The following is a 26,478-nucleotide window of genomic DNA, read 5'->3' as shown; positions in this document are numbered from 1 at the left end:
TAATATCTTCCAATGTGAAATATGATGTAAAGCTTATTTTACATAATAAATAAAAAGAGGCCTAGAAATCGTTTCAAAATTGAATATTATTTTTTAAGATATTAAAATTAAAATATAAAATTAAAGAAAAAAGTATTTTTCTTTAGCTTTATATTTTTATTTTAATTGTCATTTCATTTTTGTAGCAATTTAGAAAATAAAAACATATAAATGTCAATCAAAACTATTTTGACGTCCCTGATTTTATTTGGCATTTTTGCAATAATACCAACACTATCGTATCTAGGTTGTCAAAGTCAAAACTAAAAAGTCAAAATAGCTACAGCCACAGCACGTGTACAAATTTTGTAATTGTAAATTGATTTGATTTCTTCAAAAATTTTTGTAAATAATGTCTGATTCAGAAACTGATGAAAATAGTTTAAATGGCGAGGAAAATGGAAATATGGAAACGAAAAATGGAGTAGGATCTGAAAATGAAGACGGGGATGTTGGAGCGTTTGTTAAGCATCCGAACAAAATAAATACAGAGAAACACAAATGCGAGGATGTTACATGGAAAGATCTGGTATTCTTAAATAATAAATAATATCAACGCTCTGAAATTATAATTATTTTATTTTCAATAGGGATTAAGTGATATAATATGTGATGTTTTGAAAGACATGAAGTGGATGAACCCAACTAGAATACAAAAGGAAGCCATTCCTGTAGCATTGAAAGGAAATGATATAATTGGCCTTGCTGAAACTGGTTCCGGTAAAACAGGAGCATTCGCATTACCCATTTTACAAGCATTATTTGAAACGTCTCAAAGATATTTTGCACTAGTATTAACACCGACAAGAGAATTAGCTTTCCAAATCTCGGAGCAATTTGATGCTTTAGGTTTATATTAAGCATTTTTGCTTTTTTACTTATGCTCATGTATTTATGTATTTGTTTTTAGGCGTTTCTTTTGGTTTAAAATGCTGTGTGATTGTTGGTGGAATGGATATGTTTAGTCAAGCACTGCAGTTAGCAAAGAAACCGCATGTTATAATTGCAACTCCAGGTCGTTTAGTTGATCATTTAGAAAATACTAAGGGTTTCGAATTAAAAGCTATAAAATATCTTGTAATGGATGAAGGAGATCGTATTTTAAATATGGATTTTGAAGTTGAAGTGAATAAAATTCTTAGAGTTTTGCCTAAACAACGTCGTACATATTTGTTTAGTGCAACAATGACTAAAAAAGTAAAAAAATTACAAAGAGCTTCATTAAAAGATCCAGTTCTTGTTGAAGTTTCAAATAAATTTCAGACAGTTTCAACGCTTCAACAATACTATTTATTTATACCATTAAAATTTAGGGAAGTTTATTTAGTTTATATTTTAAATGAACTAGCCGGTAACAGTTTTATGATATTTTGTGGAACATGTGCAGCAACAATAAGATTAGCATTAATGATACGAGCTCTTGGTATGGCCGCAATACCACTACACGGTCAAATGTCACAGAACAAACGTTTAGCTGCGTTAAATAAATTTAAATCAAAAAGTCGTTCAATTCTTGTTTCTACTGATGTAGCATCAAGAGGTTTGGATATTCCACATGTTGACGTTGTTATAAACTTTGATATACCAACTCACAGCAAAGATTACATACATAGAGTCGGTAGAACGGCAAGAAATGGTGCTGCAGGACAAGCTGTAACGTTAGTTACACAATATGATGTAGAATTATATCAAAGGATAGAACATTTATTGGGTTATCAATTGCCACTTTATAAAGTTGAAGAAGATTCAGTCATGATGTTACAAGAACGTGTTGCTGAAGCCTTGAGAACGGCTAAATTAGAACAAAAGAATCTGGAGAATTCAAAACTCTTATCGAAAGAAAAACGATCTATAGAAGATGAAGAGGAAATGGGCGGATTATCTAAAAGAGCGAAAATCTTCAAAAACAAAAATTTTAAAAGAACAAAAACTAAAAGGCGAAAATAAAAAATTGGAATATAAAATTTAAGAGAAATAAATGTATTTTTTAAATTTATTAATTTTAATTTTAAGTCTTACTTCATTAAGTTATTAATCGTTATCAGTGTATCAGTTAGTCTTGACCACCTCTCGAGTCATTTTTGAATATTTATTTTTATTATTTTTTTTTTTTCGAGCTCATTTTGTTTGTGTTCTTACTCTTTTGATGGCGATATTTTTAATTTTGAATTTCTGGCATGCCACTATTCCGACAGTGCGGTTTCCTTGTAAGAAAAACTAAAACATAGTTTTCATACTTATCAATAGATGTCAGAAAAGACAAAAAATATAGTATGTTTTAATTTGTAAACAAGTCTAAGTGAAAAACTGTTTAAGTTGAAAACGGATAAAAGCTATTTTCTGGAGTGAAATGTCAAAATTCTTAGAGAATAGCCATATGTATATACATGTAAATAAAACAAATATGTACATATTTAATATATTTAATTTTTTCATTATGTACGCATATACATATATGTTATATTTACATATACAAATACATATGTACATATAAACAGTACTAGCCAGTATGAACCAAATTATCACTGGCGATTTTTTCGACATCAATTATTGTTTCCATGTGTAACATTAGGCGCAAAATGCTGAATAGTTGACTTTGCCGTTCCACTGACGTTGCGTGTTAAAAACAAAAATCGTATTACAAATATCATTTAACCTATTTGGCAAAGTTTAGGTTTAGTAAGGTTTTTTTTTTGTACATATTCATATGAAAGAATAGTATCGAAACAAATTCTGACCACAAATTCATGTCAAATCTAATATTTTACTTCAAAAAGAAAATAATGAAATCAATTTTTGACAAATTGTTTTAAAATCTTATTTTTTGACCAAACTTAATATTTTAAAAAAGGTAATTATTTATATTATATTTCCTTTATTTACGAACTCTTTGAACATTTAAAAACAAGTAATAAGCAGAAAATAAATGGCAATCTCTAATCAATCACATTTAAAATTTCGTTTGAAAATTAATATACTTCTAAAATACATATGTATGTTTGGATTGCAAAAGATAATTTCAATTTTTAACATTTATTTTACCATTTTGAATGCCTTACATCATAAATGACACACAACACATATAATTTTAAGAGCGTGATTGTGTATCTCGCCAAGAAAGCAAAAACTGAAGGACTATCTATCATAATGCACTTTTCAAGTGAAAAGAATTTTTTCATATTGCGTATCACGTTTTTTTCTAAAATGTATACAAAATCATTATTGATTTATTTTGTTGTTGAAGGTGATTGAGGTGAGAGTACGAAATTTCAATTGAAAAAATGGATCATCTTATTGAAAAATAACATATTAATTTAAAAAAATGAGACCGAATTTACACAATTAGATTGTAAATTTCTTTTTTCACAATAAATTTTAGTGAATATTTACACTATAGATACCCTATAAAATATATGACTGTCACTTTCCATAAGTTTTTATTTAATTTTCCTTTTTAATTTTGTTAATATGTTATGATATGCTTACAGTACTCGTACAATAATTTAATAATATATTGGTACCTACCAAATTTAATAGCACCTATGTCATCCTAAAAGTTATTAAAAAAATAAAAAAAGTTTCAAAATTTATTAAACATACGCATTTGACACCAATTCAATTAATTGACTCTGACTCAACCAACCAAAATATTCAATACAAAGCGTCTTTTTAAAATAACACTGAAAGCGTCTCTAATTTTAATTGCGTCATTTTATATAAATGTCATATTTTCTTTGAAAACCGATTCGATTATGTTGTTGTTTTTAGTTTTCATTCAAATCTTCTCATTGAATAGTAAGGCAAATTAAAAGAAAAAAAGAAACAAAAAAAATAGCAGTATAAAAAAGAATTTTTGTCTCAAGTCACTGTGAATATTATAGCAGCAGCAGCAGAAAAAAAAAATAATAAAAATAAATATTCAAAAATGACTCGAGAGGTGGTCAAATTAGCACAAAAGTTCAATAATTTTTATTTAAATGGTAAGTTTCTTTTTTTTCCTCCCTTTCAATAATTATGAAATATTAATTCTGTTAATTGATTTTTTTCTAATAGATTAAGAAAATTTAGTATTTTTTGTGTGCATATGTACTTATAAGAGTGTTAATTTTTTTTTTCTTATTAAAACAAATCAAGTTAATGAATTATCGATCCACAATATTTTTGTTTTTTCCATTGTTGTTTTCGTCATTATATTAAATAAAACAAAAAAATAGAAAATAATAAAAATTTTCTTGTTACGAAATTTTTTCTTATTCGGCAAAGTGTTTGTTTTTATTATCATCGACGACATTGAGATGTTGGTTGTTTTTCGGTGATATTTTTTCAAGGTGAAATTGCACCTATTAATAGTAAAAATGTGAAAAAGAAAAAGGAAAAATGAAAAAAAAAACTTCAATTGGTAGAAATATTAAGTGGCGTCTTATATTAAAAAATTAATAATCAAGAAAAAAAAAACATAAAATAAAAAAACCAAAAAGAACTAAAAGAACCTTGATTGTCATAAAAAAAAGGAATTTGCGTATTTGTTTACTTATACTGCAAATATGTATGCAAAAAAAAACTAGATATTTGCGATTTTTTTGCTTTTTATCTTTTTCAACAATTAATATGAACCTGAAATTTTTGATGTAAAAAAAATAATTTTTGTATATTAATTTTTTTTTTATTGTGTGTTTCTTATTTTGAATTTTGTACCTACCCATTTATTCATTAAAAGCTAAAAAGGTATATTTGATAGGTGGGGAAGGTGGTTCGGTAACTATACTCAGATATTTTTTATTTTTACCTACCTTAGCTACCTCATAAATTAAAATTTTTTTCGACTACAGACCCATAATTGACACCCACTGCATTGCAAATTACATTAATGTATTTTATGCAAATAAAAAACAACAAAAAGCAAAAAATAAAATTTTTTAAGCCCATCATTATAGCGAATGTTCATGCTATCAGTTCGTTGACTTATCAGCTGGTATAGGTATTTTTATGTATACATATATACATATATATATGCATAAAATTTTCATTAAATATAATTTTTTATTTTTATTTTTATTGATTATAATCGCAAATAAAGATAATAAATTTTTCAAAAATTTACCAGCTCCAAACTATCTAAGTAGCTAACTTGTTTATAATATTTTTAATAAAACTTTTTTGTCAAAGAAAATTAATTATTTTGAAGAGATAATGAAATCTAAAAAAGCTCGGTTTGTGGTAAAAAATAACAATTTTTATTTGGCGTTTCAATTATTATTTAATACATACATATACGATTTGTCTTACTTATATCGTAAATTTTTTTGTATGGGAAAATTATTTTATATACTTTCAATTAATATAAATATGCTTACATATGTATGTAAAATTTCAGTTCTAAAATTTATTATTTAAGCTATTATTTTATCACTTTTTCTGTAAGTAACAACATTATGTTTTAATTTCCGCTTCTATATCTTCTATATTAATTTTGTTTTGCTTCTGTCAGAAAATTTTCATTTTTGGTTTTTCATAATAAATTAATCATTAATTTTGTTTTTTTATTTTTTAATCTTTTCAGGTTTTCAAAAAGGTGATATAAGACCATTTTTAGTAGATGGTCAACAAGTCGGTCTAATAAAATCTGAAGTATTAAAACATTTAAAAAGATTCCCAGAAGTTTTTTGCATTAGAAAATGTGAATATTCAAATCAGGTATAGCATAAATTGTTTTTTTTTTTGTGTTAATTAGTTTTAAATATAGTTATTATTATTCTAATCATATAATAATAGTAATAATATGTACGTAAAACATAGTCAGCTAAATGTGTAAGTACTTACCTTGCTACTTACATATGCATGTACTTACCTATGTATACCTACTTATCTGAAACACACATGTGCCTTTATTTATATAAAAATAAAAAATATACATATAATGTATATAAAATATTTGAAAAAAAAAACTAGGTTAAGCTTAAGTGCATATAAATGTAAGATATTTTAAGTGATAATAAAAATGAGTCATAAGGTACATATGTGTATTTATTTAAAAGTTTTATACATATATGTACTTAAGTATACAGATATTGTAGATATATTATAACAATATAGATAAATTTGTACCTACATAGAAAATTATAAAAATACATGTACTTGTTTAATATCTAATTTGTTTTTTTGCAAGATAATAACAAATAAGTTATTACACTTAAAATACTTTATTATACTATAAAATTTACAAAAAAAATGTTTACTATTACAATCTTAGAATCAAAAATTAGTCAATATTGTGATAATGTTTACATTTATGAATTATACAAAAATTTCATTCAATTTCAAATTTTTACTAATATATAAAACTTTAATTTTTAGGGAATAGTTGAATTAAATCCAGCATTCAGAGATTATGGCGAAAGAACTGAAAAATTAGATAAAGTTTTAAGGCAACTTAAATCAGAAAATATTTTCACTGCCCTAAGTGGATGGAGAGATGAGGTAACCATAATATAATAAATTAATGAAAAAAATAATTTTTAATCTTTTAATAATATTAAATTTTTTATTTAATAATATCAATTTTTTTATTACTATTTATATTTTTGTTTTGGAAATGAAAAAAAAAAGTATTATGAAGTTAAATCGGCACAATCTGTAGGTTTATTAAAAATGGATCGTAGCGCAACATGTTTATTTGGTGTAAGAAAATATGGTAAGTAAATTTAAATAATAATAAAAATAAATTAGTTACTATTTTTAATATTATTTATATATAAAGAAAAAAAAACAAATATTACAATCATAAAATGACTTTTTTATAATGGAAAGATAAATAAATTTATTGATTTTATAATCAATTTTCTGAAAGTGTTAACATTATCATATATACATACATATATATTTTCTTTTCATCCTTTTTTTTTCTTTTTATTATTTTTAGGTGTTGATATAAATGGTTATGTTAAGCACCCAACTCAAGGACTTTGTGTAATAAACATTAAAATTTATATTTGTATTCTTTGTTTGTTTATTATTATTTTTTTTCCATTATATTATAATTTAGATTTGGTTACAGCAACGTTCAAATACTAAAGAAACTTGGCCTGGTAAATGGGATAATATGGTTGGCGGTGGTTTATCGGTTGGATTCGGTATTATTGAAACCGCTATTAAAGAGGCTGCTGAAGAAGCATCAATTCCAAATCATTTAATTAAAAATTTAGTATCAGCTGGTTGTGTTTCATTTTTTTTTGAAAGTGATAGAGGTTTATTTCCAAATACCGAATATGTGTTTGATTTAGAATTACCAATTGATTTTGTACCACATAATTCTGATGGTGAGGTTCAAGCATTTGAATTATTACCAGCAAAAGAATGCTTAGAAAGGGTATTTTCACCAGAATTTAAAACAACAAGCTGCCCAGTTGTTATAGATTTTATGATTAGGCATGGTTTTTTAACATCAGAAAATCGTAAGTTTTTTTTTTAAATTAGAAAAACAAATTCTTATTGAATACTTTATATTGCAAATATTTCTTTTTCTATAATTTTAGAATTGAATTTTACACAAATAGTTGAGTTACTTCACGTTCCATTACAATCTTTATATACCTATAACAGGTCACTTGAAAATAATGCAAATAATTTTGATAATAAAATTGAAAACGGCCATAGTATTTAAAAAAAAGAAAAACAAAAAAATCACAACAGATTTCAAGAACAGATATTAATTATTTATTAAATTTTAATAAACATTTTAATTAAATATGTATAATATTCTATGTTACAAAAAAAAAAAAAATATGTATATCCAGAGGACTATTTCAATTTAAGACAAAATTATACAAATAAATTATGTAATTAGACATTTTGGTTTTTAAATTAAAAGTTAAATTTACTTAAAACATGTATAATATGCATGATTATATTATATAATAACTACGTATACATAATTATATAATATATATTTACATATATAGACATTCAAAATACGTTTATAACATAATTTTTATGTAATATTCATGATAGAATCTTAACGAAATGTGTTTACATAAAAAGAAAAAAATTATAATATTACAAATTGACATTTTTCAATACAAAATGTAAAAGTTTATTTGTATATGAATGACTTATAATATTATATTAATTAATATTATATAAATTAATTAATATTAAAGATATATATATATATGTAAAAATATATTATTTATATATAATATAAATAAAATTTAGAGTAGCAAAAACAGTTTATAAAATGTTTTTTCCAAATTAAAAATATATTTATACTTAATAATTGTAGTAAAAAAAAATTAAAGAAAAACACAAAACATAAAAGTGCGATTTATTTTATAATTTTTTTATTAATTTCATTTATAATTTTTTATATAAAATGTCGATGAAAATATTGTTGTATATATATATACTTATATATTGATATATAGAACATAAATAGTTTTTACATAGTACCAAAGTGCTCAAAGCAACATACAATGAAAATATAATAAATTATTAATAATTGTAGAGCAAAAATATTTTAAAGAAAAGAAAAAATAATATTAAAAATATCAATTTTTAATTCATTTTAAAATGTTTAAAAATATAATTTTAATAATTTTGTTCTTTTAACTTTCTTTTGCTATTTTGCTATTTTAATTATGTAAGTTTTAATTTTTTAATTAACAAATATATGTACGGTATCCACTTATGAAATATGTAGTTTTCTATTTAAATTATATAACTAAATCCAATATATATTTTTTTTGTAATATTCAATTTAAGCGTATCTGTAAAAATTCCGAAAACAAAAATTGTACAAACAACTTTCATAAATTATGTTTGTTATAAAAAATAATGTTTCTAAAGAAGTATTAAATTTCGCTTAATTAAACCAGGAATGGTTTTTGCTTAATAAAATAAAAAGCTAATTTTTTTCTCAAATTTCATATTTGCTTCGTGTGCTATAAAAATTATCAAAAATTAAACAAAATGGTTCTAATATGCGACCAATATCAGTAATATTTATGAAATTTAATTGAAATTTTTTGATATTTAGTATAATTTTAATAATTTTTTTGAATTTTTTTTTAAAAAACAAAATGTGATTCCATACAATATTAAATTCAAAAACTCATCTGCCTGATTCACTAATGATCTTATAAGCAATCCTCATCTTTCTCTTTTAACTTTAAAGTCTAAAATTTTTAAATATTTATCTGTTTTTATAATTTGAATTAGAGTGAATTATTAGTACATATTTAATTTAAAATGAATTTGCTATGGTATCATAACTTTTTCTTGTTTTCTTGAAAAAAATAAAAAAAAAATTATAAAAGCAATTCTAAAGAAATTACAAATAAAAATGTTTATCAATATTTGAATTCATATTAACGTCAATAGTATTTAAAATTAAAATTTTCAATTGCCTTTTTTTCAAAAGCAAAATTGTAGAATGAAATACACATTTGATGCTTGAATTTTTTTTGTAAATAATTTTTATATTTTTTATTTGATTGATGTTGAAACTATACTAAATAATATATGCTTAAATAATTTTCTCCTTTAAGTCAGTTTTAAGAGTTATTTGTTTACTAAATGAACAGTTCCACTTCCATATGGCATTTCAAATTTTTAAAACATAATTTTGTCCTAAATTGTAATTATATAATTTTGCTATATTTATTTCGTGATATATTTAAGTAGTTAGAAAAGAAGAGATTCAACAATTTCCATTTATATTAATAATTTTTAAAAGAGAATTTCGAGTTTTACCAATAAACATTAAAAAAAACTAATAAGCATTTCGTAAAAACAAAGAAAAAGGATTTAAATTATGCGTTAAATAGTCTTACATTAATTACAAATAGATTTGAATGAAATAATCTGTTAAATTCCAAATTTTGCGAATTTTAATAGCTTTAACTTAAAAAAAAAATTACAATTCAAAGCAAAGTGGTTGAAAAAGTTTATAATTCTTTTTAACGTTCAATATAAAAATCGTAATATTCATTTAATTTTTTAATTCACAATTAAAAAAAAAAACGATTAAATTATTAATTATTGATGGTATAAATTTAATATTATTAGTTAATTGAATTTTATTTACACATACATCTATTATAACAATAATGATAAAACTTAATTTATTATGAATTTCTAAATTTTACAATTAGTAAAATAAAAAAGAAAATAATGTGAACCTCATTCATATATAAATATTATTTTCTCAAATTACTGAACAATAAATATATAAATAAAAACACGTAGTTACTAAAACAAATACTGCCTATCTCAAAATTCTTATGAATTAATATTAATGAGATAAGATAAAATAAATAAATAAAATTCAAATCATTGTAAATTAAAATATAATTATGTATATCAAAAATCAATTTTTGTAAACATATAAAGTTCTAACTTAAATCTTAAAAAAAACTTAAATTTTTTTGCAACATTGCAGATTTACAGGAGCTAACTAGTTTCCTTTTTCAGATTTTTAACATCTTAAATTTTTCTAATGTGATTTTTTTCAAACTTAAAATATTTTTGCACAATTTCGAAAAAAAAACTTGTTAGAACATTAAGCATGCTAGAATTTCGAACTTGCTCCTCTTGTAGTAAAAATTTTTTGAACATGTTACATTTGATTTATTGAACATGCTTTATATTGAGATCTAATTTAGAATCGAATTTTCGAAATCTCATTGTATAAACAAAATTTAATATCATAAAATTTTCACTCTAAGACTATTCTATTCTAGTTGCATTTATTCTTCAAAAATTTTCTTTCTAAACAAATTCTCTTCAATTAAATTAAAGCTAGAATTGAATCTTAAAAATTATACCATCAATTATTTTTAGTTTTTTATCATTTTGCTAGTACATACATTAAAAATTAAGTCATTAATTAATTAATCAGAGTAAAGAAATAAGAAGAAAAAAGACATATGTAATTAAATAATTAGCATAATTTTTTTTATGAATTTTATTTTCGCTTATTTACTTATTCTTGTGTTCCTTAGTCTTAAATTAAAAGCACAAATTGATTTTTTTATTTAAATTTGTTATACAAAAAATTTGCTTTAATTTTTCTTTTATCAATATTAATTTTAAAACATCTAATAAAAATTATATATACAATAAATAAAAATAAAAAAAAATAAGAAAAAAAAATTTAAATGGCTAAAAATAAAATGGGAAAATGAAAATATACAAGTTCGTATTAAACAGAATAAATATAAAAATTTCATTAAAAAGTAAAAAAAAAAAAAATAAAAATAAAATTTTCTAAAAATTATATTTGAAATTTGCTTAAGCTTATCTATTGCTCTTCAAACTCTCTTTCAAACCAACGATAAACAAACAAAAAAATAAAACATTAAAATTATTTTTCATCTTTGTTATTTTGTTTAGTCCATTTTTCATATTTATAATAGACTCATCCATTTTTTGTTAGTCGCATCGCTTAAAGTGGATCAGTTATTATTGAAAAGAATTTTGATTTTCAGCGTAGAGTTTTAAATTTCGAAATTGATATTATTCTGAAAATCTCAACATTTTTGAATAACAACCTATCACGTCAATTGATACGACTAACAGAATATATGGGACTCCATATTTAAATTAAAAAAATATATATATGTATATACATATATATTTGTGTATATGTATAATATAATTCAATAATTTGTATTTATATTTGCATAAAATTATAAATAAAAAACAAATATTTAAAAAAAAATACAAACATATATATATATATATATATATATATATATATATATATATATATATGTATATATAGTACTAACGGTAATTATTAAATTTAAAAAAAAATGAAAAAATAATTAATGTATTCTCTTAATTTTATGTATATTTAAATTCAAAGTAATTTTAAAAAGAAGAATTTAAGGATAATTTAAAATAAAATAACATCACAAAAATATTAAGGCAAAAACAAAATTATAATAAAATAATTTGCAAAGCAAATCATATTTAAAAATGATAAATTTTATTTTCTATTTAATGATATTAAAACTGTACTCTTTTAATTGTTCTCTATTAAACGTATAACAGTTTTACATATTATGTAAGTAAAATGTTTATTCAAAATTCTTTTACGATATAATTTTCTTAAATATGAAGGTCTATTGTTTAAAATCTCTTTTGTGGTCAGAAATTTAAAGTGTGGCGAAGTGTAGTGAAGATTCTTTTAAAAAAAGGTTTAAAATGCGAAATAGAAACAATAGCAGCTATAACATTTGAAAATTTTAATTTCACTATTTAAGAAAAATTCATTTAAGGCTTATTTAAGTAACTACTTTGAGAAAAATTTATACAAAATTAACTACAATAGTAAAATCTGAAAAAATTTTGAAAGATTTTTCAAGCTAAGAAATAATTTTTATAAATAAAACTTAGAAAATATAGAATTAAACTATACATTGTATTTTACCTAAACAATAATTATTAAATTCAATATTGTAGATTATAGAAGATTCCTTATGGTTAAGATTGCATATTTTCAGCGTGCTTTCACACTTTTATATCATAGCAATGCAAATTCTTTATATGCATGTCTATTTAATATAAGAAAATAAGGAATTTTTAAATATAGTGCATTAAAGTAGGCTAACGAAGGCAACTGAAAATTACCATATTAGCAATCAATTGGCTATAGTTAAGAAGATTTATAGATAAGATACAGAGATAAAGGAAGATAAGATATAGAGTATTCTTAATAACTATTACCTTGTTTTTTGCAAAAGAACTTCTAATTTTCTTTAGAATTAAAATCTGAATTTATATTATGTACATACATATTATGGAAAGTTATTTTGCAACAAAAATAACACATGTAGGTATGTATGAATAGCTAACAAGGTAACCAAATATTAACTAAAAGAACCTTACTTAAATAGATGATGCGTTGAGTTTAAAAACACTGTAATACTTAAGACGAGTATTGTGCAGTAATTAGACTTGCAAAGGCTGAAAAAACTCTGCTTAAGCTTTGCACTTCTAATTTTAAAAACTGCATTTTCAAAAAAAAAAACCCCGCATTAGCGGTATTCTTTTTAGTTCTTTTAAGGAATCGCCAAGTATACAAAAATTCTCATACCAATTTAAAGTGTTTAAAACGTAAGATCCTTTAAGCGCTTTTTTATGCTAATTTGTATAATATACAAATATATATGTAATATGTATGTATGTCTCCGACAGCTAGGCTTTTAACATTTTGAGATTTATATGACAATTTAAATTCATTTTTAGTTGTGTTTAATTGTATGTAAAATTTAAGATATTATATGATATATTCAATCATCTTACAATCTGTTCGCATGAAGTACAGTGGTACGGTGGTGTATTTTAACATAGTCAACTAATTATACAAGGGTATGCAAGTTCATGAAATACTAATGTAAACTTTCGATTAAATAGTATAAAACTGAAACATTAAATGGAACATTATGTAATAAAAACTTGTAAAAGCTCCGAAGGGAAAAAATTGTTTATAGACACAAAATTTTTTCAATTCTCTATGAAGTAAATTGTATTTAAGCGTTGCATAATAGCAAAGTGGAAACGCATTGAAAAAAATAAGTCATTTCAGAGAGGAGGATTACAGCATGTTTTGCTAAATATTCCTTAAAAAAAATGCAACTTAAATCAGATACGAATTTTTATTTAAAGATTGCAAAAGAAAGTTGTTGAAAAGGCAAATAAATTCCTGGACGGGAAATAAATCTTTAATTGTCTGTACGTAACATACCTAACTATAACTAGAAAAGTCTTTTAAAGGCACGAAAATCTGATCTGAGAAGATTCAGTGCAAAAATGAAATTTTGAAAAATTCCCTACCACTTACTATTAACATACTATTTTATAAAACACACCTTCGTGAAAGGTATATTACAGTTTGAACATCTGCAAACAAATGCTCATCCGTCCGGTCGAGCGATATCTCAAAAACGAAATAATCAAACACTATCAAACTTTCAAAAATTTTTTGCTATTTTAATTGGACTAATTCGAGCACCGGGTAGGAGTACCCTCCACGTAACTTGTTCTATTTCAAATACTAGTTTTTATACAACATTTTCATGGTGTTGTCACATTCAGTCAGTTGAAGTCGACGGAAATATTTTTATTTTTTTTATATTATTTTTTAGAGAATTGACTTTTAAAATGGACTCGCCAAAAACCTACTTAATTTCAGTAAGTATACTAGGTTTAGATCTATTATTTTCAAACCAATTGCAAAATATTTTTAAAATAGAAAAACATAGCAATAAAACAATAATAAAAAATTGTGTTAAAACGGTTTTTACATGTTCATTTTTTATTACAAACTACTTTTCACATTATTATTCTTTTTCCACATTATTTAATATTTACAAATTAAAATTCCATAATATTTTGTTATGAACAAAGATGATTTACCAATAAACTTGTCAAAAGTTTTCTCTTATTCTTTTTAATTCATTTGTATGTTTAAGTATGCATATTATATTTTGTATTTTTTAGCAAAAATTAAAGTTGCAAATATTTTGTTATTTTATAAGACGATATTTTTAATTAATCTGATTAAAATGTACGATCTATTCAAAATAACGAAAATACTTTGTATCATACATTTTTATTGAAAATATTATAAGTTAGTAAATTTGAAATACCAACAGCTTTTGTACATATTCTACAAAATTTTAAGATTTTGCACCATTCATTTAAGTCTACAAAATAAGACTTGAATTAATTTCTGATAAAATTTTGGCGCATATTTTTTAATACTAATAGCTATAGACGTAAAGCATCTAGAACTTTATTTAAAAAGATTTTTAAATTAATTTATTCTACATGAATATTCAACATTTCATCTTACGTGATTAATTCATTTATTTGACTTTCTTCAATATTTGTCTCAATTTGTCAAAAATTATACAAAAAAAAAAATTATTAAACTATTGAGAAATATTTTAAACAATTGTAAATTAAAAGTAAAAAGCACAATTTTAATATCCTATTCAGTTAAAAGTGAGCTTCCTTTAGAAACCAAACCCTAATTTAATCACTTTGGATTTGAAGGAAACGTAACGCTTTCGTCTAAGTCTATTATAGTTTCAGAAGCTTTTTCATTTGTTACTGTTGATTTTTTCCCAAGCGGTTCATAAGGTAATGGTATTGCCGGTGGTATTGCAAATTGATTTGCTAATGTCATATTTGGTTTAAATTGTGGCGCAACTGTTGTTGGGATATTTGGATTCAACCCACTGACTCCTGAATGTAGCATATGATGCTGGTGTTGTCCATGACCACCATGACTATGACCATGCCCTGAATGGTGGTGGCCATGACTATGCCCAGCTCCACTACCGTGGCTATGGCCAGCATGATGATGTTGATGTTGGTGTTGATGTTTTCCTCCTGGTGGATATGATTTTGGCAGGGAATTTTGTTTCAAGTCCGCAGCTTTCAATCGTTCACTTAAAGCTTTAAGTGCAATTTGCCTAAAAATACGTCGACATTTTATTACGAAAATTATACAAAAATTTGTTATATGGGTTACCTTCTTCGCTCAATATCATGAGGATCCACTCCCGGCATGGATACTGTAATAGATGAAAGTGTTGATGCGGAAATCGATCTTGAAGGTGCCGGTGGTCTTACAATACCCACTTTTAAGCAACATAGGTATAAAGGATTAACTAACATTCCTATTACCGATTGCATCACAGTTGGAAAGAAACCTTAAAAAAATACAAGATATATTATGGATACACTCCACCACTAAAGAAATACTTACTTGCAAATGTGAAACTTTCTGAAGAATCACCACGTCCATTTGGATGATATTGATAAAATCTTAAATATATCCATGATACTATTAACCCTGAGCAAAACATTGCTGGATATGTACCTTCTAAAAGTCCAACTGCCCAAAATATTAATGATACCAAAAGTACACTTAATGGTACATTTCTATTTGTAAATTTCCCCAAACGAGTTTTAGCAATCAAATGATCTGGCATCATTTGACGAACTGCAACCGACACTCCAGCAACATATCCTGCTAAACCATGTATATGAACATTAAATAATAATTCTGAATTTTTTGTACACATGTAAACAAACAAATAATAAAATGATGTGCATATTGCAACTCCTAAATTTGTTATAGCAAAAAATTTAAACATTTCCAATTGACCCCATAGTGGTTCTAATAATTTACCACATAAACCTACAGTTATAATATCAACTAATACTTCAAAAAGGTGCAGCTCTGCAAATTAAATTAAAAAAAAAAAATAAAAAAATTTTATAAAATGAAATTTTATTTTCAGACTAATACTCCTACCTATAAAACAAAAGGTAAATGCCGTCCATATCCAAAACGATGGGGGGAGTATATAGCCCGGTGTTACCTAAAAAATACATTTAGAATATTTCAGTTTAAAAATTTTAAAATGCATAATTTTTTAAATATACTTACGCTAAGAACTGTTATCGCACTATCGAAAAACGATAAAAAATAACCAAATACAGTGACTAGACATATAGAAGTTATCACTGGTGATGTATTACTAAGTAATGCAGATGTTTGCTGTTTTAAATAGGGTAAATTTCGTTGAAAACTGAGAGACATTTTAAATGTCTTTCATTCATGTATGATTAAATTTCTATAATTAAAATTCAACACAGTTTATAATAAAAAAAAATAAAAGAAATACATTTGTTATTTATAATTGTTATTTCTTAAAACTACAAAAAATAAAATTAACATATGAATCAAGTCAAGGTTATACATTTAATATTTACTTAAATACACAATTACCTTTTCGATGTTTACTGCCTTAACAATAAGAATTGATAAGTCACAAATGGAAATTGAATTGACAAAACCTTGATCGTTTAGCAACTACGCTAAAAAATAACCAATAAAAAAGAACACGTATAGAGCATATTTCTAAAAAAAAGTACAGGTATGATTTTTATTTGTTTTTGATACTAACATATTTTATATTTGACTTAATTTTTTAACCATGATTTTCCCATATAATATCGTTAATCTATAACTTCATAAATTAAATTTTTTTTTTTGCACAATTTATAAACTTTTGTTTTTGTTTTTTACAAAATTTAAGAACAACTATAACTTTTTGAAACCGAAAATTTATTTTTATATTGAAATTTATTTATTTTAAAAAGAAATAATGCCAAAAATTGAAAAAAATTACTTTTTATTTATATTTACTACTGACAAAAAGAGAAAAGTTTTAGCTTCTGCTTTTTTTACATACATATGTGCGTATATACATTTTACATATGCACTACTTTTTGAATTTTGTGACATTGACAGTTTTTGACACATCATCTTTCAAAAAAAATAAACAAAAATTTATAGAAAAATAATGATGAAACAGCTGACAATATAAAAATAAAAATCTTTCTTGTGCTAGCGACGACAATAGTTGCATTATGAAAAGATTAAGTATTTTCTTTCATAAAATTTCTTTAAATTAAAATACGTAATGCACTTTTCCTTCTTGGTCTTTGGGCCTGAAGTATCCAATCACATCTCAGTCCCTAGTGGTTAAAATTCGCAGTCTATGTATGGAAAATTTTAAGTTGTTGTAAAACTTCAAAATTATTGTAATATTGAGATAATATTTAGTAACATTTTATTAATTTTTTATTATTTTTGATATTATACTATTTAAATAAGAATAAAATATACATACATTAATTTTAATTTCATAAAATTATTAATTCGAAATGATTCTTTAATAATTATTGAATTTTCTTTAAATTTACTGATTATTACACTGCTTTGCCTTTATACGCATTCTACATTTTGATTAAGTTTCTTTAGACATGCTTTCTTAATTTAAAAAATTTAATCATATGTAACCTGTTAAAATTTTTTCTTGACAATGTCAAAGTATTTATATTATCTTAAAACTAAATCGATTTGTCAAAAAATTAAAAAAATAAATTTTAACGAAACAAAAAACACGTTAAAGAGGGAAAGTGTATTAGCGTTTTCTTGCTTGAGTTAAAATTTAATACGCAAATTTCGTAAACTAAATAATTATTCTAAACTAGTTGAAAATTATTGAAAGCTTTAAATTGTGACCTCTTCGCAAAATGACGTTAATATTGTGAATAGATTAATGATTTATGTTTTTTTTTTCGAGCACGAAAATTTCCTCAAAAGTGTTTGTCTAGAAAGTCATTGTAGAGTCAAAATAAAGTAGAAATTTTTTTTTTGTTGAAAGAAAAGTCGCGTAGAAAAAGTCGTCATTAATAAAGAAAAAAAAAAATTTTAGTGTTATTTAATTGAAAAAAAAATAAAAAAAATTGCTTATAATTAAAGTAAACTGAAATCGAAGATTACTTTAATTTTCTAAATTAAAATGTTCAAAAATTTTCGAAATAAGAGAAATACGAGTTTATCTTGAGAAAAAGATAATAACATCCGTTTAACAAACTAAAAAAGAAAACTAATTAATTTCTCGATTTAATAAAAGCACTGTGAAATCAAAGAAAGAAAAAATTATAAAGAAAAAGGTAATAATTTGTAAAAAAAAATCAAAATTAAAACAAAGAAAATTTTTAACAAAAGTGATTTATAAATTTTATGTAAAAAAAAATCAAGTACATGGGTACCTTGGTAAGGTACCTACATTTATATTTACGAAAAAAAAAAGGAAAATTTGTGTGTATGTAATCGAAAACCTAGAAAATTTTAATCTAGGTCAAAAAAAGTGCAATAACATTAAAATAATTATAGTTTTATTTAAACATACCTAAAAAATAATACTAATTTGCAAGGAACTACAAATTTTAATTGATTTTTTAAATATTAAAAAATTTTCTAGTATAAAAAATAATAATGGCATTTCCCAATGTGACGCAGAAGTAGAATCAAATAAGGATAAAATTTTGAAAAATTTTAAATTTTTGTTTTTAATATAAAACAATTTTGTCAATTTCTATTGAATTGTTGTGAAATTATTGAGTAGGCAATCCTACATAAACTTACCCACATGAAGTTTGTGCTCAACTTGTGCTCCTACATATGTCTTTCTAATATTTTATTATTCTTTTTTTCTTCTAATAACTTAAAATTTATTCTTAAAATTTTAAGCAATTTATAAAATTTATTCAATAAATCTCTTCTTTTCATTCCACTTTTAGTATGTACCTATTCAATATTTTTGGGCTCAATTTTATAAATATTGTAAATATATCTATATACTTATGTATATTCATATCTAATATAGATACCTAGATATTCTACGTGATGTGTTTATATATTTATATATATATGTATGCACATAAATATAATATGTAAGTATGTATTTTCTGTTTAATTTTGAGTGCCTATATGGGTGCCTATTTTAAGGATTAAACATTATTAACATCCACAATAATAATAATAATGATAATATATAATTATATTCAAATAAAAACCTAGAATACAAAATAAAAGAAAAACATTAACACACAATAAACGAATGTCAAAAAATATCAAATTAATTTAGGAAAAAAAAATTCAAGAAATATTTTATAAAAATGGCGTCTTAAGTACATTTGCACTTAAATTTTCCCAAAACACAAACACAATACAAGAGTGTAGTATTTTTTGAAGCAATGAAAGTATTCAACAATGCCATATTTAAATCAAATAATAATGTACACAAATAAACCTACCTAAAAATTTATTTGTATTTAAATAGGTTTGTATATATGTACATATGTGCCTATATAAAATAAATTCAATAAAAAAATTATTAAACTTTTTTTCTTTTGAAGTGGACAATTTATTTTGTCTCAAATAATTTTTAAAATTTGAAAAATGGTGTCAAAAAAAATTTCTATAAAACAATTATTTCTTATTATATTAATATATGATATGTATATATGAATTAATGTACGTTACGTATAAGTATATAAATTATCTTTATTTATACAATTTAAATTTCCATCAACATTCTCCACAATCTACCCAAGACATCATTTTAGACATTATAAATTCAAATGCACAATTTTTTTTTCTATCTTAAATTTAAATTATAATATTGGATTTTCTCTTAGATTCATACATTTGTTCCCAAATTATTTCTGATATATGCACACGATCTCTTATATGTACATTTTTATGTACCTTCCTTATACAATATTCTATAACGAGCAACAGCAGCCTTAAGTGCTTGTGTACTCATCCAAATTTTTTGTTTTATTTTTGTGATATTTCTTTTTTTATCATGACTTATCTGAATACATATATATATATATACGTATATGGATATATACTATAAATATAACCAAATATATTCATAAAACATACTAATATTAATCAAAGAAGAAAACAAATAAACAAAAAAAAAATTTACTGCAAGTACACATGTACTTAACAACACTATGTAAAAAATGATTTTTCAAAGTTATGTATTTGGTTAGAATAAAAATATTGGATAAAGTAATAATATTTATGTATGTATGTATGCATATAGGAACATTTATAGTATACATAATATACTTTTCGTTCGTTGTGCATACGTGTGACGATTCAAATTTAAGTGTTATAAAAATAAAAGAAGAATTCATGCATAATGTATAAGTAAATTTATGCATTAATTTAATGGCAATATGGGTATAAGAGAATGGCAACGGAAAGAAAATTGTTAAAAAGAAGATTTTGTTATATGAAGAGTACGTGAGTCGTGAGTTATTCTTTTCTTGTTTTTGGTATAAAAATAAAACAAAAAATCAATGATTTCAATTTTTAATATTGAATTACAAAAAATTTTTTATTGTTAAACATCTGGTCATGTGCGTGTATACATACATATATGTATATGTTTCTACTTAAATTTCAGTATGATAAGATAAAAAATAATAATGTCAACCAGATGTAGAATTTTTTTAATATTTTTTTTTTCAATCAATTTAGCATATCACAGAATTTCTTCTTTTAGTTTGTTTTTATGCGGAACATCTAACCAGATAAGTTTTTATAATGGGTTGTAGTTAGGGTATCAAATTTTATAATTATATTTTGTTAAAGAATTAGGTACTTACATATATAATAAAGTGTGAAATAAAAATCACAAAATTAGTTATGTAATTATTAAATATTCCGGTTCATGGTATTATTCTAAAGGAGAATGACAAAAATTTTAGAACGAGAAATCAGTTGTAAATCTTTCATTTCCCTGATATTATTTTAATTATCAGTTTAGTTCTATAGGTGAACGACAAGCATTTAAGAATTAGAAATCAGTTATCAACCCTTTAATTTCCGTGTTTTTGAACGTTTTTATTTGAACGGAATAAAAACCAAAAATTTCTATTCAATTAAATAGCGAACTAAGTAATTTATGTTTTGGCATAAATAATAACCTTTGTAATAAAAAAAGGTGAAATTTGAATCAGTTCTTACTTTAACGTTAAAAAAAAACACTCGCATAAATTATATTCATATAGTCCTTATGGATAACATACTTATGTATATATACATGAAAATACTTATATATATACTATTATACTAAATACTTATGAATATACTTGAAATAAAATTCAGGATATTTAAAACAACTGAGTCATTGACATTAACTGATTCCAAAATTCAACGTTTCCCATAGATGCGTTGCAAAAGTCAATTTGTAACCTAAAAAATTTCGATCAGAATTAAGTAATATGTGAATTTTGTGACTACAATTCTCTTAGAATTTTTTTATTATTTAATAACGAATGTCTAATTAATATTAAACATTATTAAGGCATACAAGTACTACATTTTTGAAAATAAGTAGGCACCCATAATAAAATGTGGGAAATTATTTGCAAATCAATTAGTATAACAATATTTCTTATAAAAATAGCAATATTTCTTGTTAAAATAGCTTAAATGTATGCATATTTTTTTTTAATCTAATTGGAAAAATTATTAATCAATTCCATATCAAATTTTATGAGTAATATTTAATAGGAACTTTCTCTCAAGAAAAAAAATTTATATAAAAAAAATAATAATTGCTACTTAGTTTTTTATTGAAATCCCATAAAAAAAGTGGATAATGAATTTGTTTTTATTCTTAGATGTTGATCTCACTATTAGTTAGTTGAGTTTTTACTAAACTTGTTATTACCTCACTTATTACAAGTTACTATGAAATTAATAGATATGTAATTTTTAATCCGATTCAATATTAATTTTAAATTTAATCACATTAATTTTAACATCATACATATACATACAAACATAAGTATATTTATGTATACATATATATATATACATATTATTGCTATTTTGAATACATCTAATACAATTAATTTGCAGTGCTTAATTGCGTATAGTAATGGTAGCGAAATTATTTTTAAAGCATTAACCATGTATATTTGGTTCAAAATTATAAGGAAGTTCTCTCCCATTTTGTTTTCAATATATTTTTACACTTGCATGTTAGTATTAATACTAAATTTTTCAAATGAAAGTGTTTTGCGTTAGTTAATTAATTTAAGCATTGCTTCTTGTTATAGCAAATTTTTAACAAAATATAAATATGCTTGAATATTATAGTTTTACCCTGTTTGTTTCTCTTTGTATTTACAAAATTTGTACACTTTTTAGAATGAAAATTTGAAAATCATGTAGAACTTTATGAAAAGTTAATTTTTCTAAAACAAATTTTTGACTTATACTTCAAGTTAGAGATACTCTAACTTGAGATAAGAAATGCAGGGAGGTTGTGTATTTTAAGTTTCAAGTTTCATTTTCAAATAATTGCTATATTTTTTCTTCTTCACGACAATTCAGATCAATATCATCCTTGTACCTCCAATATTATTTATTGTTATTAACTTGATGTTGTTATCAAATAAGTAGTGTTAATATTAAAAGAAATTCAGGAATTTTTGGAAGATATGAGCAAAAGATTGATAATCAATTAGTTTCTCTTTTCCTTCACTGTAGCGACATTTATAATATTGCGACTTTGATTTGCTAGAAATTATAAAATAATTTTAAAATTAGTTAACTTGTAAATAATTTTTTTCTAATTTTAAATTTTTTTAGATCATTATAAAAATTAAATGTATTTTAGGAAAAAAAACCCTAATAAAAATTTATTATGGAGAGGATCTTAACAAAAAAAAACAAAAACTAAAGCTAAAGAATTACATTAGAAAACCATAACAATATAACAATTTTTTATTTATTGTATAGAGAAACTCATGTTTTATTCATTACTGATGTAATATTTAGGGAATGAAAATAGAAATGCAATATATGAAGCAAAAAAAAATGTCACATTATGACAAATATGCAATGCATTGAATTTTTAAAAATATTATTTATTTTTTTGAATAATAAAACAGAAAAATTAAAAAAAATAAATAAAATATTCAATTGGAATACTAAATTTTAAATTTAGTTACTTAGTCATCGATTTACTTTTTCAGATTTCGAAGGAAAACAATATTAAGTACATGATATACAAGTAGTCTTTTAAAAATAAAATTTTCAAGAAAATGACAAAATATCAAAGAGTGAAAATTGAAGAGAAACCCGACTTTCCTTGGTTATAACCAATTTTTAAATAATATTTTTAAATACTTACCCATATATTTGATTAAAATTTGTTCAAGAATTCAATTTTTTCGAAGTGAATATTGCATATTTACAGGAACGCATGGCAATATTTTATAATATTTTTCATATTCACAATCCCAGCTTAGTGTTTTTCCTAGAGTTTCTATAATAATGCGTGATTAGTTTTACCAAAGGCCATGAGTTTGAAAATACTATATATCAGATGATATTCGATTTCAAATGATATCATACTTATTGCTATTAAAATTAAATTGAAAACGAACGTCTAATGAATATTTAAGTACAATAGAAAAGTAAAACAAATCTAAATAAAAAAAAAATTAAAAATCTATGAATTCGAAAATTTGTTTTCTGTTTTTGGAATAAATATACTTAATGTTATACTTAATAGAAACTTTATTTCATTTAAATACTTTAATTATATTTTGTCTAAGTATAGGTATACGAGTATGTACATTACAAATGCACATATGTACGTGTAATGTAATTTAATAAAAAAAAATTAAAATGTGTTATTTGTCTACTATTTTTTATTTTTGTTTTTTTTTTTCTGTTCAATTTTTGATATATAAAAAATTTTCAATTAAATTTGAAACCTTGAATTTAAAATTACATTTAAAATTCACTAGACAATAATACTTATGTATTAGAAAAAAAATATATAAAAAATATACATTGTTACTAAACGAAAGTGTAAGTGTATATGTATGTAAGAATATATATATATAAGTAAAATACAATTGTGTCAAACAAAAAGGAGTTTGTAGTTAATTGAAAATTTTATTTTAAACAATGCAGATTTTCGATTTTTATGTTATAAGTATGTGAATTTAGTTTTGACCCAAATATTTTATTCTAATCATTAGCATTGTAAATTTATAATGTTGCTAAGATCTTATACTTATAGTAAATCCGAAATTTTTACGTTATAAATGTTAAATATTTTACTATCAATTTCTTAAATTATTCTTAAAATTGTTTAAAATAAGGAAAATATTATTGTGTGTTAAAGAATTTAAGATTCGCCTATAATTAAATAACTGCTGGGAAAATAATCCACTTAAATAATCCTGTTTGCTCTGTAAACATTATTTTCATATCAAATTTCTCTATTATAACGAATTTAGTATTTTCCTAAAACTATGCTAAGAAAATATAAAAGAAATGTGGATGCAATTAAATTTTTATTCAAACTACATATTATTAAGTATTTTTTCTTCGAAATTTAAAACTTTTCTAAAATATTTTAATAAAACATCTAGATTAGATACATTTCTTATAAAATAAAAATTTCATAAAATCTATTCTATAAACCCTATTTCGGTCACGGGTTCGATATTACCCTAAAAACCTAAAGTTTGAAAATACCAGACGATATTCGAATTTATATAAGTATAGTGAACAAAAACTTTACTGGTTAATTCTCTATGAGATCACATAACTCTCTTGTGTTTACATCCCTCTATCCCCTCTTCATATTTAATTAATGAATATTATTAATTAAAAAAATGCAATTACCATAGAATTAATATTAGCTTAACAACATTATTCATAATTTAATTTTTGTATAACATAAGTATGTATTATACATCTAAATAAATACTTTCAATTCTATTGCATTTTAAACATCTTCCACATTACTTATTATTAAATGGTCAATAATTTTTTTGGCCAATTATCTAATTGTATTGGTCTAATACAATACTCATTGTACTAGAGTTCATTTACATTGTTTATAATTGAGTAATTTAATGGCGTGTTCCATTATAAAATTTTAAACTTAATTACAAATTTTGTATTTAATTTATAAAATTTATATTTAAACTTTTCTTCTATTTATTTAACAACTATTTATTGACGGTCAAATATTAACATTATTACTATGTGTCCAAAACAAAAAAAAAACAAATGATAATAAATCAACAAATTTAAGTTCAATTATTTAAATTAGTTACTCGTTTTAGCATTTTGTAACTCGTTTAACACGTTTTAACTGAAAAGCATGAAAACTGTTATATTTGTGTAAATGTAGGTAATTTTTTTAAATGTTTGTTTACTATGTTTGTGAACTTACAAACTATTGTGATTAAATTTAAATAAATTCAATATTTTAAAGTAGTTATTTTATTGACATGAAATGTGTGTTAGCGATTTCATGAGGGTCAGACCATAAATCAAAAAATTTGATTTGTATTTTTAAGTATAGTTCCAAAAAGTGCAATTTTGCATCAAAAATAGTTTAAGATATTTTTTATATTTCCTTAAAACCATAAGGCTTTAAGAATGCGAAGCGATATAGTTTCATCTAGTTTGAGAATGCTTTCATATTTGTTAAAAGCCATTTGGCTTTAACAATGTGAAACGTTATATTTTCATCTCATCTCTTATTACAGCAATTAATTTTTAATTTATTATAATTATGAAATATAAATATATATATGCCCGTTATTATTTTAAGAACATAGTGAATTTAAAAAGTTTATCTTAAATTATGAAAACGATTTACAATCCTGCATAATAAAAATTTTTTTTAATTTCTTTTGTTATTGTATAAGTACTTATACTTATTTCTTGTTATCATGCCATATTATTAGTATTAATGAGAGAAAATTGTCCATTTCCCGAATAATACATTTCATAATTTAAATAAGTACGCAACAAATTAAAAATTATCTGTAATTATAAGATGTTTGTTTAAAATTAATTCATATATGACTCACATTTCATGAAATGAGTCACGTTTTTAATCAAACAACACGCGTAAATTTATTTCAATTTCTTCTTAGCTTTTTCTTTGGTGCTATTTTTCATTTATATTATGAATCTATTGTGAATTGTTATGTTAT

General features: G+C 22.9%; 4 protein-coding genes across 6 annotated transcripts in view; 3 read left to right on the top strand and 1 right to left on the bottom strand.

Annotated features, from left to right (window-relative positions):
• The first annotated feature begins 321 nt into the window (after positions 1-321).
• Positions 322-2,037, top strand: LOC129606105 (ATP-dependent RNA helicase DDX47). The gene is made up of 3 exons (XM_055516212.1): positions 322-568; positions 630-888; positions 950-2,037. Exons 1-3 carry the CDS (start codon positions 392-394, stop codon positions 1,984-1,986), a joined length of 1,473 nt encoding a protein of 490 aa, XP_055372187.1. The 5' UTR covers positions 322-391; the 3' UTR covers positions 1,987-2,037.
• Positions 2,038-3,819: 1,782 nt separating this feature from the next.
• Positions 3,820-7,960, top strand: LOC129606103 (uncharacterized). The gene is made up of 7 exons (XM_055516208.1): positions 3,820-4,019; positions 5,600-5,733; positions 6,394-6,516; positions 6,646-6,730; positions 6,959-7,005; positions 7,082-7,490; positions 7,572-7,960. The coding sequence occupies exons 1-7, from the start codon at positions 3,965-3,967 to the stop codon at positions 7,697-7,699; spliced, it is 981 nt and encodes a 326-aa protein (XP_055372183.1). The 5' UTR covers positions 3,820-3,964; the 3' UTR covers positions 7,700-7,960.
• Positions 7,961-14,434: 6,474 nt separating this feature from the next.
• LOC129606093 (transmembrane protein 115) lies at positions 14,435-17,273 on the bottom strand. Of its 2 annotated transcripts, none has more exons than XM_055516197.1 (7): positions 17,025-17,273; positions 16,847-16,935; positions 16,505-16,691; positions 16,370-16,436; positions 15,818-16,294; positions 15,581-15,761; positions 14,435-15,521 (listed from the first exon to the last, which is right to left on the bottom strand). In XM_055516197.1, the coding sequence occupies exons 3-7, from the start codon at positions 16,655-16,657 to the stop codon at positions 15,083-15,085; spliced, it is 1,317 nt and encodes a 438-aa protein (XP_055372172.1). In that variant the 5' UTR covers positions 16,658-16,691; positions 16,847-16,935; positions 17,025-17,273; the 3' UTR covers positions 14,435-15,082. The 2 variants fall into 2 exon arrangements, with proteins under 2 accessions (XP_055372172.1, XP_055372173.1); XM_055516198.1 differs by having other exon boundaries at positions 16,847-16,930.
• A 1,007-nt stretch (positions 17,274-18,280) lies between these two features.
• The window catches only part of LOC129606162 (uncharacterized), an 82,227-nt gene continuing 74,029 nt past the window's right edge, over positions 18,281-26,478 (top strand). For both annotated transcript variants that reach the window (XM_055516299.1, XM_055516301.1), the window contains exon 1: positions 18,281-18,582. The gene's annotated coding sequence lies outside the window, so the exon portion shown is untranslated. The remainder of the gene's footprint in view (positions 18,583-26,478) is intronic.

The sequence above is a fragment of the Condylostylus longicornis genome, unplaced genomic scaffold (assembly GCF_029603195.1).
Source record: "Condylostylus longicornis isolate FDR11 unplaced genomic scaffold, ASM2960319v2 ptg000017l, whole genome shotgun sequence".
Classification (NCBI taxonomy): domain Eukaryota; kingdom Metazoa; phylum Arthropoda; class Insecta; order Diptera; family Dolichopodidae; genus Condylostylus; species Condylostylus longicornis.
The sequence above is the reverse complement of the archived record's forward strand: the minus strand, read 5'-3'. Positions and strand labels throughout refer to the sequence as shown.

Coding starts and splice junctions, on each gene's coding strand:
- LOC129606103 (XM_055516208.1), top strand. CDS start 3,965: ATGACTCGAGAGGTGGTCAAATTAGCACAAAAGTTCAATAATTTTTAT. Junction 4,020..5,599: donor CAATAATTTTTATTTAAATG/GTAAGTTTCTTT, acceptor TAATCTTTTCAG/GTTTTCAAAAAGGTGATATA. Junction 5,734..6,393: donor AATGTGAATATTCAAATCAG/GTATAGCATAAA, acceptor TTTAATTTTTAG/GGAATAGTTGAATTAAATCC.
- LOC129606105 (XM_055516212.1), top strand. CDS start 392: ATGTCTGATTCAGAAACTGATGAAAATAGTTTAAATGGCGAGGAAAAT. Junction 569..629: donor ATGTTACATGGAAAGATCTG/GTATTCTTAAAT, acceptor TATTTTCAATAG/GGATTAAGTGATATAATATG. Junction 889..949: donor GGAGCAATTTGATGCTTTAG/GTTTATATTAAG, acceptor ATTTGTTTTTAG/GCGTTTCTTTTGGTTTAAAA.
- LOC129606093 (XM_055516197.1), bottom strand. CDS start 16,657: ATGTCTCTCAGTTTTCAACGAAATTTACCCTATTTAAAACAGCAAACA. Junction 16,295..16,369: donor ATTTACCTTTTGTTTTATAG/GTAGGAGTATTA, acceptor TTTAATTTGCAG/AGCTGCACCTTTTTGAAGTA. Junction 15,762..15,817: donor AGAAAGTTTCACATTTGCAA/GTAAGTATTTCT, acceptor TATTTTTTTAAG/GTTTCTTTCCAACTGTGATG.